General features: G+C 43.1%; 1 protein-coding gene across 1 annotated transcript; it reads left to right on the top strand.

Moving 5' to 3' along the window:
• Positions 1-102: 102 nt before the first annotated feature.
• Positions 103-14,176, top strand: DHX8 (DEAH-box helicase 8). Its single transcript, XM_082297590.1, has 23 exons — positions 103-237; positions 620-705; positions 1,286-1,358; positions 1,699-1,784; positions 2,384-2,493; positions 2,600-2,911; positions 3,190-3,334; positions 3,824-4,027; positions 4,349-4,436; positions 4,701-4,798; positions 5,310-5,457; positions 5,774-5,955; positions 6,371-6,565; positions 6,771-6,956; positions 7,451-7,661; positions 7,978-8,159; positions 8,832-8,972; positions 9,259-9,414; positions 10,232-10,369; positions 10,786-10,914; positions 11,760-11,956; positions 12,105-12,284; positions 12,790-14,176. The coding sequence occupies exons 1-23, from the start codon at positions 126-128 to the stop codon at positions 13,007-13,009; spliced, it is 3,579 nt and encodes a 1,192-aa protein (XP_082153716.1). The 5' UTR covers positions 103-125; the 3' UTR covers positions 13,010-14,176.
• The last annotated feature ends 1,173 nt before the right edge of the window (positions 14,177-15,349 follow it).

Here is a 15,349-nt window from a genome sequence, read left to right as displayed (position 1 = left end):
CCCGCTGCGGGTTGGTCCCTCCGGGTGTCCCCGTCCCTCTCCCTGTCCCCGGCCCTGCCCCGGCCCCGCCCCGCCCGCCCCCGGCCCCGTCCCGGCGCCGCTTCCGGCGCGCCCCGGACGCGGCCATGGCGGAGCTGGCGGCGGCGGACGAGCTCGCCAAGCTCGAGTATTTGTCTCTGGTCTCCAAGGTCTGCACCGAGCTCGACAATCACCTGGGCATCAACGACAAGGACCTGGGTAAGCGGGGCGGGCGCGGCCTTTGGGTACCTCCGCACACGGCGGCCGGTGGGTATCGCGTTCCCGGCCGGCCGGCAGCTTGGGGAGGGCCCTTGTAGCCCTTTCCGTGGGGCCGCACGCATTTTGTGAAGGTGCTTTTCGAATTTAGACGATAAAGCGGATTATTTTTCTTCAAAAAAAAAAAAACAAAAAAACAAAAAAAAACCCAAAAAATTTGCCGTGAGCCTGAGGGAACGCTTCGGTCCGGGCTCCCACGGGGGGAGCTGAGGCCCAGGGGCCTGGCTGCACCCCGCGCTGCCACAGCAGCTTCTGTCCCCACGTGCAGTCCTTGCACTGCTTTTTACTTCATTGTTTTAATTCACTTTATGCTTTTTCCTCACAGCCGAGTTTGTGATAAGCCTTGCCGAGAAAAATACCACGTTTGACACATTTAAAGCAATTCTTCTGAAGAATGGTGCTGAGTTCACTGTAAGTGAGACCTGGACGTTGTTTATGTATTCTTTTTGTTGTAGTATATCTTATAGAGCGTTCTGTTTTAAGGAGAGAGTTGTGAGGAGTGATTATTGGTTTTCTTCGCTTGGAAAACTATATACTAATCAGCTTCTGATATTCCTGTCTCCCCTGCCTCCCCCTCCCTCATGTTTTTAAAAACTTTTATACTCTTTCAAAAGCACCTTCCTGAGGACTCAAACTGCTTATTATTATGCTGAACATATAAAATGTGAAAGAAACAACTTTTCATGAAGGCAAATGTTGTCATAGGTCTTCTTATGATGCTTATATGCTGTGTTTGAAATAACTGTAGTTGGATTAAATAGATGATTAAAAACAATTAACAGAAAAGTCTCTTAGGTGAAATTATCATAATTATTTTCAGGTTCAACTTACGCCTTTTTAGGATGTACAGAAAGCCCAGTGATAGTTTCTAAAAATCAATCTACATCTTAGGAATTGAGGGGCTTTTCGTCCTGCGAATAAACCCTCACTTGTGCATTCTAATAATGAAAGTGTTGCAGTTGTTCTTAAAGTATTTTATTATTTTTTTCAGGATTCTCTCATTAGTAACTTGCTACGTCTCATACAGACAATGCGGCCTCCACCAAAACCTTCTACGAGCAAAGGTACGTGGAGCCACTGGCTCAGTGTTTGATGCAGTTACTGTTTTAGTCTTGTAAGGCAAATCCTATTGCACCATGCATCCTGCTGTTGTTATTCTGAGGGTACTGCTCAGAGTATTCGGTCTTTCACCTATGCACTAATAATCAGAATTTTATTTGAAGGAAGGTAACACAGTGTTCCTTGAACTGAATCTCTGTAAAAGCTGTATCAACCTTTTCATTCAGATGAAAATTAAACTTTATATTCAGTTAGTAGAAAAGTCAAGAGTGAAGTGTTGTAGCACTTCTACATTTTGTGTTTCATTGTGGTTTTCTTTTTTTTTTTTTAATATCTCAAAATCAGAGGCAGCTGTCAAACCCAAATCAGAGAAAGAAAAGTTGAGGGAATTGTATCCAGCCCTTTGCAGGCCAGACAACCCCAACATCAGGGTAAGGTGGTCATTTCAGATTTCTTTTGTGACTGTGTGAAAACTATTTTTTTCCCCAGTTAGTTTCAACCTTTTTTCTCTGTCTAATGCACGGATAAATGTGAACTATGAGAAATGAACTGTGGAAAAGGTATAAGGCTGGCGTTACTACACATTGTTGCAAAGAATAGCTGTTAGCAATGGCCATGTTGATACTGTTCTGCCGAGTATGTGGAAGATGAGACTGTTGTAACATGAAATTTGTAGCCTGGCCTTCCTTATGTAATGTTCAAAGTAATGCTATGTTATAAATTAGTTGAAAATTTTGTATATTTAGATACTATTAGGTACTTGCATTTTGTATTTCTGTAATAATTTGGGGCATTGAGATGGAACTTTCCTTTGTATAAAAGCAGAGTTGTCTCAATATTGTGGCCAAATAGGGAGAGAGCTTTATTACTTTTTTCTATATCACATATTGGGTCTTATATATCTTATTATATCTTTTTTTATCTCGCATTCTTTGTAAATAGATACACGTATGATGATCATTCTGTAGATTAATTCTTTGTGACAGGCTTTTTATCAGCCCTTGTGCAGGACAGTTTTCTGTTCTTGCAGAATATGCTGGATGAAGATGATGTGAAAGTGGCAGCTGACGCCCTGAAAGAGCTCGAAGCTCTGATGCCGAGTGCAGACAGGCAGGGCAAGCAGAGGAGCAGCGACCATCGGTAGGTGCCTGGTATGTGTGGGGGGAAGGTCTTGGCTGCTGTCATTGCCTGCTCACTCTGTTCTGAGGTGGAAATTCAGTGCAAAGATGTAATATTTGTTTGTTAGGGCGAAGAAAAGGAAGAGGAGCCGAAGTCGTAGCAGGGACAGGAAGCGAAGGCACAGGTCTCGCTCCAGGTCTCGTTCCAGGACTTGGGATAAGAACAGGGGGAAATCCAGATACCGGTCAAGGAGCAGAAGTTGGAGTCCCAGTAAGGACCGCAGGGATCGAGAAAAGTACAGTGAGAAGAGCCATGAGAGGTGGAGAGACAAGCACATAGACCGTCCACCAGCTGAGGAGCCTTCCATTGGAGACATCTACAACGGCAAAGTCACGAGTATAATGCAGTTTGGATGCTTTGTGCAGCTGGAAGGACTGAGGTACCTTCTGATGTCCACAATAGATGTGGTACTATATCAGCTGAGTTCTCTTTTCTGCTAGTACCTTAAAGATAAGGCTACCAGAAGGTGTGCTGGGCTTTGAAGGACTGTTTCAGGGAAAATAAATTTGATAGTGGAGAATTCTAAAATTCTCAAAACCAGTTTGTGAACACACACAATCAGTTGACAGCAAAATATTTTAATCTAGATTCTGAGTGATCTGAAGGACTGTCAGTGTAATAATGTGCCCCTCTCAAGCCCCTCTGTTTCTTCCCCAGGAAACGTTGGGAAGGCTTGGTCCACATCTCAGAGCTGCGAAGAGAAGGACGGGTTGCCAATGTTGCTGATGTTGTGAGCAAAGGACAAAGAGTGAAAGTCAAGGTGTTATCCTTTACGGGATCCAAAACCAGCCTGAGCATGAAGGTACAGAGGTGCTAAAATTCTTAAAATTATGCCTCTTTTTGCTATTTTTTATTCTTTTTGATGGAAACTTACACATAACCGTTCAAGTGGGTGTTAAAAACTGAGTTACTGTTCTGTATTTAAGTGGCCTGTTACTTTTTACTTGTTTTCTCTAGGTTCTTAGTTTTGATGTAGTGTTCCTAACAATTTATTGGCTTGACATGATAGCAAAGAGGCAAGGCAAGGCAAACCTCAAGCTGTTGGTATTTGTCTTCCTTTTTCAGTAGGAGAGAAACTTCTAATTTTAAACTAAATCACTACTATGGCAAAGACCAAGTAGAACGTTCCATGCCTGAGGATGTTTTTACCCAGCAGTGCCAGCTGGAAAAAAATAAAAAGCCTACAAAAGAGCATTTTCTATGAATAGGCTGTTACTGCCATTAGAAAGCACCAGAGTTAATAGATGAGGAAAAGTGTAGAGTGATTGATTAATCAATCAATCTAATGCAGGATGTTGATCAAGACACTGGGGAAGACTTGAACCCAAACCGCAGAAGGAACCTGGTTGGAGAAATCAATGAGGAGACCTCTATGAGGAACCCGGACAGACCCAGTCACTTGTCCCTGGTGAACGCCCCGGAGGTGGAGGACGACAGCCTGGAACGGAAACGCCTCACCCGCATTTCAGACCCAGAGAAATGGGAAATAAAACAGGTGTGTCTTGCATTCAGGGAAATAGGATGTCAGCCAATAAAGTTGCCAGGGAGTTTCATGAACTAGAATACAGCTCTTGGATTAATTGGTTGTGTAACTTACTCCTTAACTCTGAATTGCTGATTTGGGACTGTTTTGGTGCTATTTGGAATAACAAAAGGACTGTTTGGTCAGAGCCTGGAAGAGCTGGGGACAGGTGTGCCAGGATATAGGACCATTCCTTTGTTCCTGTTTTACAGGAATGGTGTTAGAACTGAGTCATAGGCATGAGTTGTGTTTGTTCATGGGGACATACTCATGTTGTATTCATTCTGTTCCCAGATGATTGCAGCTAATGTGCTTTCCAAGGAAGAGTTTCCTGACTTTGATGAGGAGACTGGGATTCTTCCTAAAGTCGATGATGAAGAAGGTGATATGTTCCCAGTAGTCTTACTGTTGTAATTCCTTGTCTTTCTGGATGTATTTTGATTCAAAAAGATACTGATGATAGAAGTAACTATAAAGGATCTTAAAATTTGCTGTCATCTTGTGCATTTGGAACTAGGGTTCCTCTGGCTGTATTATTAGTGGCATTTGGATGTGCCCTGTCTGTGCATTTTTATTTGAAGAGGCACTTTTATGTACCTGAAAGGTGTTTAACTTTTTTATAACAATTGTCACTTGCGGATTTTAGATGAAGATCTTGAGATTGAGCTAGTTGAAGAAGAGCCACCGTTTCTTCGAGGTCACACTAAACAGAGCATGGATATGAGTCCCATTAAAATAGTAAAGGTAAGAGACTTCCAGGGCCAAAACCAATGCACTTGATTTAATTAAATAAATATTTGGGGAATTTTACAACCATTTTCCCACTTGCACATTACTGAGAGCCCTGAAAAACATAACCACTGAACTGAAGCTCCTTCCTAGCAAAGCTGGGTTCTAACTTAACTGGTGACTGTGAAGTGGAATAATGGAACTGAAATGCCATTTTACATAAGTGTGTTAGAACATACTTTCTCTGTTCTGCTTTTTCTTATCTTTTGAAAGTAGAAGGTAGTAGAGAAATACTTTTCATTGGTTGTGCTCATAATCCTTCTGACTGGGCACTGTAAGGATGCTCCATATTAGTTATGACCATGAAAGTTCATGAGGCTAGTCTAATGGAAATATCCTGGAAATCTAACAAACAAAATTAAACTTTTTTTAAAGCATCTTCAGAAGATGCTTCTAAAGGACAGTGACAACAGAAGGATAATTGAAGGAATGGTGGTGCTTGAAGTCTTTTCTTCTTGCTTTCCAGAATCCAGATGGTTCCTTGTCCCAGGCTGCAATGATGCAAAGTGCTTTAGCTAAAGAGAGGCGAGAACTTAAACAAGCCCAGAGAGAAGCAGAGATGGATTCTATCCCCATGGGCCTCAACACACACTGGGTGGATCCTCTCCCTGATGGTATGTCTGAGCACAGGTAAACTGTGCCTTTTTTGTGTTAGTTGAAGCAACCCAGGAGAAATGTCTTGATACTGTGTTTGTCTGCCACACTTTAAAAGTGAGTCAAAGAAGAAATGCTTTTCCACTGAAATGGAAGTAGGAATGTCAAGGAAAGTGTACAGGTATATCCTGTAATGGTGGGGATATACACGTAGGAACTTAAAAAACGTTTACACATACAGAATAGAAGGCCTGGATGATGGAGCAGTTGGAGCAGGATCACCAGGGTCTGTGCTGTGTGAACCTGGATGTAATGGTGAAATTGTTTCTTTTCTAGTGGATGGAAGACAAATAGCTGCAAACATGCGAGGTATTGGGATGATGCCAAATGATATCCCAGAGTGGAAGAAACATGCATTTGGTGGCAACAAAGCTTCTTATGGTAAGAAGACCCAGCTTTCCATCATTGAACAGAGAGAGAGTCTCCCAATCTTCAGACTGAAGGAGCAGCTGATACAAGTAAGACTCCTGAAAAGGCATTCTGGTTTGAGCAAGCATTAATTTAAAATATATAGTCTTGGTTTAGCTTTTTGACAGGTGAAAGTCAGCTGATAATTTTAAGTGCAGAGCTTTAGTTCACAATATGTATTTTAAAGTATTATATATATGTGTATACTTTAATAAAGTTCCAGATACTTACTGTTATAAGTCAAAATTGATACCAGGATGATATGGACAAGGGATTAGTCAGCTGAGCAGTTAAACAGGTTGCTGACTTGATCAGTAGGAATACTTAAATGATTTTTGGTCTGGGTCAACTGAAGCAAGAGCAGTAGGTGTTCAATCTAGTCCTAGATAAACCATGCTGAATTTGTTTGGTTTGTTTTGATTTTTTTAAAATTTTGACAAGTGTATGTTTTCTGACCTTTTCTAGGCTGTGCATGACAATCAGATTCTGATTGTTATTGGAGAGACAGGATCTGGGAAAACAACACAGATTACCCAATACCTGGCTGAGGCAGGATACACCTCAAGAGGAAAGATTGGATGTACTCAGCCTCGCAGAGTGGCTGCCATGTCTGTTGCAAAGAGGGTGTCAGAGGAATTTGGTTGCTGCTTGGGACAAGAGGTGAATTTCCATGTTGAAGAACATGCCAAAATAAGCATGAGGAAAAGTAGGAAAAACTAGTACTGGAGCTAGTTTTCTTGTGTGTCCATGTGTCACGTGTCTGTTCCCTTGTAGGCTGTAAAGTGAGTTTGTGGAATAATCAAACTGGGAGTTAATGAGGCTGATAATTGTGTAACTTCCGTTCCTGTGCAACTCTTCCTTCCAGGTTGGCTACACCATTCGGTTTGAAGACTGCACCAGCCCTGAAACTGTCATCAAATACATGACAGATGGGATGTTACTGAGGGAGTGCTTGATAGATCCAGATCTGACCCAGTATGCCATTATCATGCTGGATGAAGCCCATGAGAGGACCATACACACAGATGTGCTCTTTGGGCTCCTGAAGAAGGTAATGTGGCATTGGATTTTTGCTGCTTCAGTGTCCTCTGTATGGTAGGAGAGCACAGGCAAAGGTGAAATCACACAGGTCAGGTTCATACAGGTGCTTCAAGAGTCTTTTCTGCAGAGCAAATGCTCTTAAGGTTTTGTGGGCTGAATCTTGGTGAAATGAGCCTCTGTGTGAAGGCAGAGCAAGCAAAATGCAGCAGAAACAATGAGAATTGGCCATCCTGGATGTTCAGAATGGTGGATGAACAGGGTAGTGTTCTTGTTTTCCTCATCCTTCTCTGAAAAGCCAAAAGGTTTCTTGTGGTAGTGTTGCTAAGGGAGGCTTCACATGGGACCTCAATGGTCAATTTCCTGAAATTCTGGTTGCTGGGATGAGCTGCCCTTCTACTCAGCCTTTGAAACACCTTGTGTTACTGGTTGTATTTCTCTAGTCAAGTGCCATATGTTAGTAGTTCCAAAGGCAATAAATGACTTGAGAACTTTGTCCTCCTCCAGACAGTGCAGAAGCGGCAGGACATGAAGCTGATAGTGACGTCAGCAACGCTGGATGCTGTGAAGTTCTCTCAGTATTTCTATGAAGCACCAATCTTCACAATTCCTGGCAGAACATACCCAGTAGAAATTCTGTACACAAAAGAGCCAGAGACAGATTATTTGGATGCCAGTCTGATTACAGTAATGCAGATCCATTTAACAGAGCCACCAGGTGAGTAGAGAATGGTCCTGGGTTATTGGTGATTTAAGGACCTCTGAGCAAGGTCTTTTTATAAGTCATGGGTCATGTTAGGAATGTGAGCAAAATGCTGTCAGAAGTATTCTTTCTTGTTTGTAAATACAGTAACTAAAATGCTGATAAAGTTGGGTGAAAGACTGAAGTATGTTGCTTTTGGCTAAGAGTTGCTGCTGAGGGGCTAGCAAAAGTTGGGGATCCTCATCAGTGGAAAAGATGTGGAATGGAAATATGCCGGAGTTCTACTGAACAGAATTGATTCTGTGAATGTTTTAATTTACTTCCTGTATAGGTGACATTTTGGTCTTTCTAACTGGCCAGGAAGAGATTGACACTGCCTGTGAAATCCTCTATGAAAGGATGAAATCTCTAGGACCTGATGTTCCAGAGTTAATTATCCTACCAGTATATTCAGCTTTACCCAGTGAAATGCAGACCAGGATCTTTGACCCAGCCCCACCAGGGAGCAGAAAGGTAATTTCATCTATGTGCTCCTTCATCTTCTGCTGATACATTTTAATTGTGGGGTGTATTGCACTGCTGAAAGGATACAGTTTTTGGAGACAAGATGATTTACTGCTTAGAGCATATTTTTGGTTGTATACATATCAAGTTATCTAAGCATTTAAAAACATGTATCAAAACATCTGGTGTAGCAAACCTCTGTTCTTGGTGTGTTATTTAATGCTGTCTTTAAGGGGTATTAACTTCACTTAGTCTAAAAATCTAAATGCAGTTCTTGTTGGAAGGAGGTAAATTTCAAGCAGCTAGTGAATATCTACAGGAATGCAATCTCAGGAAGATTTTTCTCTCAATACAGGCTGTGTCTGAGTGATAGGTTAAAAATCTCCCTGAAGTCAGTGCAGTTTGCTTACAAGCTTTCTCTTGCTTTTAATTGTGGATTTTATCACGCTCTTTTCCCTTTTTGCCCCAACTTTAAACAAAGGTAGATACTTAAAACCTGTCTGCCTTTGTAGATAACATCTCCTTGTGTTCTCTGTGAACACACTTCTCCTTTCAACATTAAGTGACAGTGGTTGCATTTATAACAAACTGCTCCTATGACACCAGTGGATGAAGTTGAGTGGTGGGGTTGGCTTGGCAGCCTGACACAGAACTGGTGCTGACTCAGAGTGTGATTTGCAGGTTGTCATTGCCACCAACATTGCAGAGACATCTTTGACTATTGATGGGATATATTATGTGGTCGATCCTGGCTTTGTGAAGCAGAAAGTTTATAACTCCAAGACTGGAATTGACCAGCTGGTGGTGACACCGATTTCACAGGTAGACATTCTGTGTTTGGCTCTCTCCATGGGTGCTGTGTATCTTGTCAATGTGGCATCCAAGCACATGTGAGCAGAATGTGAGCACATGTGAGGTCATGATAAAACCACATTTTTGATAGCTCCACGAGACTCCTTGAGGCTGTGCCTACAGAATACATACGTTCCTGTGTTGAATTGAAAACCCTTCTATCAGTACAAGTAAAACTGTGAATAATCATTTTATTTTACTTGTTTTCACCTGTTCCAGTTTGTACCTGTTCACTGAGATGCCTTGTTATTTTTAGGCTCAAGCCAAGCAGCGTGCAGGAAGGGCTGGGAGAACAGGCCCAGGAAAATGCTACAGGTTATACACAGAACGTGCATATCGAGATGAGATGCTAACCACCAATGTGCCTGAAATCCAGAGAACAAATCTGGCCAGTACAGTGCTTTCCCTGAAGGTAGGTATTTCACCAGCTTGTAGCAAGCCAGCATGATAAGTGTTTCAATAAATGAGTCTCTGAGTCTCGGGAAGTAGTGCTCTCATTTCAGATCCTTCTAGTGAACAGAGGTATTTTGGACAGGAGACTTCAACAAAAGCAATTCTCAGGCATGGGGCTTGCTCCTGTGTTTTTCTGCTGAGGGTTATTCTGTTGGGTATCCACCTAAATTATGAGTTTCAGCTGCACACAACAGTTAGTTGCAGGAGGTAGGAGAAACAGAAATCTCAAGAGCAGTAGCATTTCCTAAGTAGGGTACATTTATAATGTTAACAGATGAGACAAATTGTTTCAGAGTGGGTTTAGAGTTGCAGACTTGGGCATGTCTAAGTGTGTGCCGTCCCTCTGGAAGTCTGTGAACTGGATTAACCCCATCACAGCTGGGAAAGCTGCTGCCATTCCCCTTTCTGGGAACATATTTAACATCCTGTGGAGCTGTCAGGCCACACTGCTTTACAAGACAGAAGTCCTCAAAAGCAGCATTTAGTCTGTGTTTCTCCTCAACTGAATCTTCTTGCTTGAGTAGTATGTGGAACAGTACCAAAGGAACAGACCAGAAAGTTGAGGAGTGCACGAATGCCATGGGCCAGTGCTCATTATTTCAAGTGCAGGGAAGGCAGCTGTGTGTTTGTGACTGCACCTGCAGTCAGGATAAGGATGTGAGGCTAGGGTTGCTTCAAGTTTTGTAGTCCCTCACTGTTTGGCATTATATCTCTGGCTGGAGTTTGTTGTCTTCCTTCTCAGTGTTTTAACTTGGTTTTTCTCCAATCCCTCCCAGGCTATGGGCATCAACGATTTGCTGTCTTTTGACTTCATGGATGCTCCCCCCATGGAAACTCTCATAACTGCCATGGAGCAGCTCTACACCCTGGGAGCTCTGGATGATGAGGGACTGCTCACTCGACTTGGGCGCAGGGTAGGCAAAATAAAATACCTCTTGCCCCTGCCTGGATTGCCAATATTTAGGAAATGACATGAGAGCAGTCATAGCAGGCCTTGCCTAGCATTGATTTCCTTTTGCTGTTATTCTCTTGTGTTTTATTGGTAGCTTTTCATTTACCACAGTTACACAACTTCTGCTTTTTAAGGAGCAACTAGCGTTTCCCCTTATTCATAAGTTTACATTTATTAATGTCCAAAAATTTCCTGTAAGTATTGGGATATTCTTCTGATAGTGAATACAGACAAATAATTTGCTTCATGTTGAGTAAAATTATTCTGGCTCAAGCACACCTCTTTGGAAAGTAAATATGCAAGAAAGGGCATTGCTTTCTTTTGCACTGAGAAGACTCAAGATTTTTCACTGAATGCCTTGAAACGTTTTTCTTGCAGATGGCAGAATTCCCCTTGGAGCCTATGCTGTGTAAGATGTTGATCATGTCTGTACATCTGGGATGCAGCGAGGAGATGTTGACAATTGTCTCCATGCTGTCAGTGCAGAATGTATTCTACAGGCCCAAGGTGAGGAGCTGAGCCAAGAGGCAGCAGTGTTACAGTCTGGATGGGTTTGGTGTGAATGCCTCAGGGGTTAAGAGTGAGCATATTTGCCAAAAGAAACCTGTAGTTTGGTCAGGCCATGTGCTTGTGCATTACCTCTCTGATGTTCCTTTTCATTTAAGGGCCTGTAGCTGTGGTGTCAGTAGTTTCTTTGCAGATGGGAAGGCTGAAGTGAAAAGTCTTAAAATTGCTGTTGCATTTCCCAATAAACACAGCCTAAACCAAGTCAGTCCCAGCTCTGGAGTTCAGATTGCCTTTGCATTTTCAGATACACAGAAAATATTTCTTCATGGCACCTCTATGCTGTGCTGCTTTCTTTTAAGTCAGTAAGCAGCAGACTCTGCTGTGGTGGGGTCAGTTTTGTCTTGGATCCATTACCTCTGCAGGGTAGTGTGTTAACTTCAGTTTTGATCTATGTAGCTACAGTGTTTGATTGATGTCTTATGTGCAGGTGGGAGAAGTGAGGAGAGGCATGTGGATCACCAGGCTCAAACCTACTGCTTCAGCACATTTCTTGATGAGTAACAAGTTATTTCTAGAGCAGTAAGAAAACTGACTAGTTCAGTGTGGGCATGTGCGTTCTGCAGGATAAATGAGCCATTTACTTTACATTTATTCGCCATGTGTTCTTTCAAAAATAGGGACTGAAATTGAATAAAACGTTTTGTGTTGTCTTAATCTTGTATCATCTGTTTCATGATAGGTTTAAAATGTCATGCTATGAAGGACAAGGAGCCTGTGTCATTCGTATTGTCCAGGGATTTTCTCTACAATGTAGATATCTGATTGATGTGTGTTTTATGTGTTAGGATAAACAAGCACTTGCTGATCAAAAGAAAGCAAAGTTCCATCAAACAGAAGGTGACCACCTCACCCTGCTGGCTGTGTACAATTCCTGGAAGAATAATAAATTTTCAAATCCCTGGTGCTATGAAAATTTTATCCAGGCCCGATCCTTACGCCGGGCACAGGACATTCGCAAGCAGATGTTGGGCATTATGGACAGGTGAGCATGTCAAGGAGGACAAGTACTGACTTTGTTTCTTACTCTTCTTACACTGTAACAGCTAAAGAAAATTTGCTAAACTGATCGTGGTAGTTGCATCCAAATGTGGAGAGCTCTAGCCTTTTTCTCTCTAACTCTTGTCTGGCAGGCATAAGCTGGATGTGGTATCCTGTGGGAAGGCAACAGTTCGTGTCCAGAAGGCCATTTGTAGTGGTTTCTTCCGGAATGCAGCAAAGAAGGATCCCCAGGAAGGTTATCGGACACTCATTGACCAGCAGGTGGTCTATATCCACCCATCCAGTGCCCTCTTCAACAGGCAGCCAGAATGGTAAGGAAGGCAATAGCATGGAAGTTCCTGTTTCTCTTCAGGCTTTGTAACAGGGAAAGTTGTGGTGTGCACTGTTTGTGGAGTACGGATCTGAGCAGAGGCTGCTGATTTCTTAGCAATGAGCAGAGTGAGGAAAGTTTCAAGTCTACTTTTGTCTCTTTCTGCTGCTAAACTTAGTGCCTGTGCAGAGATGAGACTGACTTTTGGAGCCAAGGCCAGGCCTGAAGTTGTAGTTGTGTGTTTGTTTTTCGTGGAAGTGAGTTTAAAACAGAGTGTTGAAGAGGGAGAGAGGATTATTTTAAATGGAATGGAGGAATTCTGTGCTGAAGAGTAGTTGTGAAGTAGGAGGGGGAAAATAGGGACAGCTCTTCTGGAGCCTGCACTGGTCTTTAAAGGGAGCCTTATGCTGAAGGAGATAGAGGAGCAAGCTTAGCTACTCCAGCCCTTGTCTTGTCTCTTCTTGTTTGAAAAACCTGATTTCCAGACTTGCTGTCCCCTTTCGCAGGGTGGTGTATCACGAACTGGTGCTGACCACCAAGGAATACATGCGTGAGGTGACCACCATCGATCCTCGCTGGCTGGTGGAGTTTGCACCAGCTTTCTTCAAGGTTTCTGATCCAACCAAGCTGAGCAAGCAGAAGAAGCAGCAGCGGCTGGAGCCCCTCTACAACCGCTACGAGGAGCCCAATGCCTGGAGGATATCGCGCGCGTTCCGGCGGCGATGAGCTTGGCTTCCTCCTGGACTCTGGCTGGTTTCATATTTGTGGGACTGGGACTTTTGCACTGTTGCCAGTGTCCTGGGAGGCAGACATTCCCATGAAGCTCACCTGTGCAATGAGCAGGTAGTCAGCCTTGGCAGAACAGGAGCTCAGGGGGCACCCCAGCTGTGGCACAGATGTGCTGCGGCTCCCCAGGCCACTGCAGCCTCTCAGAAGTGGGTCCTGGAGCACTTTAGTGATTCCCCTTTTAGGAGACAAAATCTAAGACTTGGAAGTCTGGGTACTGAGCTGAACAACACAAAGAAATAGTGATTTAAAACTGGTTTTTCACCAACCTGACTGTTCTGAGTGGCCAGACAAATAGAAGCTGGAATAGTTTGTGGTTTTACCCTGCTAAAAGGGATTTATTTCTACTTATGTTCTTGGACAGTGACTGTTTTTTTGGGAGCAGCCTTTTCTCTATTTTATCAAGTTTATGCATTTTCCCATTCAATGTAATGATTTGTCTTTTATTTAAGCCATCTGTGCTGAGATATTTAGTATCTCTGGCTTTAGGATAAGGCAGGAAAAGTTCTAGGAACCCAGCTAGAATGTCTGTTATATCTGGACAATGGCACAGGTCAGACTGCAAGCCTTACCCTTCATCCCCATCTCCTGGGTGCTGAAGGGTTTATCAAACAGTAGTTACCACATCCCCTCTGGAGCACAGTTCCATCTAAAAATGTAAGTGGTTACAGATGTTTAGACCTTCTATACAATGTGACGTGCTTTATTTTCACTTACAATGTTTGGTGACATTACAGCTGTTGGATTTTTGTAATAGAACGAGCTCTTACAGCTAAAATGTCTGTAAAAATTGTGTAACAGTTTCTTGTTTTAAAAAGAAGTTGACTGCCCAGTGTGTGCTGTCATGCCCAAACTATCTGTATTTTTTTAAATTGCTAACAGATGAAACTTACTTGATTCCATAGCTGAGAAACCCTATTGTTTTTTCTTTTGCTAAAATTATTGTTGGAATGAAGAGAATTAGGTTGACTGGTTGTTTTACACAGTGAATTTGAAGAATGTTTCACACTGGAAAGTAACTATATTGGAAATACCTGTACAAAGATGAGCAGGGATGTTGTTAAATGTCCTGAGCTTTCCCTCATGTTATATCATCATCAAATTAAAGGGAATTACAAAGTTTGTTAGCTTGGACTCAGAGTCAAAGCAGAAAGGACAGGAATGGGAGTGCCTCCAAAACATGCTTAAAGCTAATTAGGGAAATGGAGGTACCATAAAGCCAAAGCTCAGCAAGAACTGAGCTGCCACAAGCTCTTTCAGCTTCTCCCCTCCCCTGAGACACCTTCCTCCTGCTTTGCTTTCTCCTGATACTTTCCATAGTTCCCTAGGGGCCAGGAGAATGGTTATTAACGCCCTAAGCAGAGGCTGGGATGCACAGTGATGATGTGTTTGTGCAGCTGCTCCTTCTGAAGAAGGCAGGCACAGCAAAGCCTAAAGGAGTTTACAGCTACACCAGAGATTGTGTGGCTCTGTGCTGGGCCATGTCTCAAATCCTGCGTCCAGTTCTGGGCCCTTCACTACAAAAAAGACATTGAGGTGCTGAAGGTGTCCAGAGAGGGGCAGTGGAGCTGGGGAGGGTGTTATGATCCAACTGTTAGAGAGATGCTTCTACCCAAATGAAGAGGCAAACGAGACCACATGCTGATGTCAATAGTATGGATTTTATTTAACTGTAGATATGAGGTAGAGAGAGAGAGAAAGAAATAGGAAAAGGAGAAGTGGGGGAGTGAGAGAATGAGAGAGAGATTAAGTGGAAAGATATTCACCACCCCTGTGGATCCAGTGGTGTCCCGTTGATCCTCTTCTTCTGGTCTTCTTGGTGGTGGGGGTTCCACGAAACATGGAGTTCAGTGGGTTAATTAACATGCAGGTATAGATGGGAATGCCCAAGCACCTTCCTGCTGAGGGGCAGTTTCACACTTTTACAACAGGCTCTGGATCTGTTGCAACACTTGTCAATGCTGTACAGTCTTCAGAAATGAGTCCAGGGCACTTTGGGGGTCTTTGATGGTTTATGATCCCTTCTAAGACTGCCTCTCGTGGATGCCCTGTGTGAATGTGACCTTCTGGGGTTAGGTGGGGGTGTTTCACAACTGAGCCAGTTTGTGTAAGGGAGGACTCTTTGCAGGGTCTGTTTCTTACCTGGCCAGGGGATGGGTGTTCCCCCCTCTGTAGCAGACCTTTTGAAATCACACTCAAAAACTCTCCCTTTGCCTGAGGGGAAGAGTGTGCAAACCTGACCGCAGCAAATGAGTCTGGGCTGTGCACCCCTGCTGAACG

Source organism: Coloeus monedula (genome assembly GCF_965178545.1).
Source record: "Coloeus monedula genome assembly, chromosome: 26".
In the NCBI taxonomy this organism is placed as follows: Eukaryota; Metazoa; Chordata; class Aves; order Passeriformes; family Corvidae; genus Coloeus; species Coloeus monedula.
This window is presented reverse-complemented; position numbering and strand designations above follow the sequence as displayed.

What these genes read in the sequence shown, in the direction of transcription:
- DHX8 (XM_082297590.1), top strand. Translation starts at nt 126, where the DNA reads ATGGCGGAGCTGGCGGCGGCGGACGAGCTCGCCAAGCTCGAGTATTTG. An exon ending in CAGACAACCCCAACATCAGG is followed by an intron (nt 1,785 to 2,383) that starts GTAAGGTGGTCA and finishes CTGTTCTTGCAG; the next exon opens with AATATGCTGGATGAAGATGA. An exon ending in ATGTATTCTACAGGCCCAAG is followed by an intron (nt 10,915 to 11,759) that starts GTGAGGAGCTGA and finishes TTTATGTGTTAG; the next exon opens with GATAAACAAGCACTTGCTGA.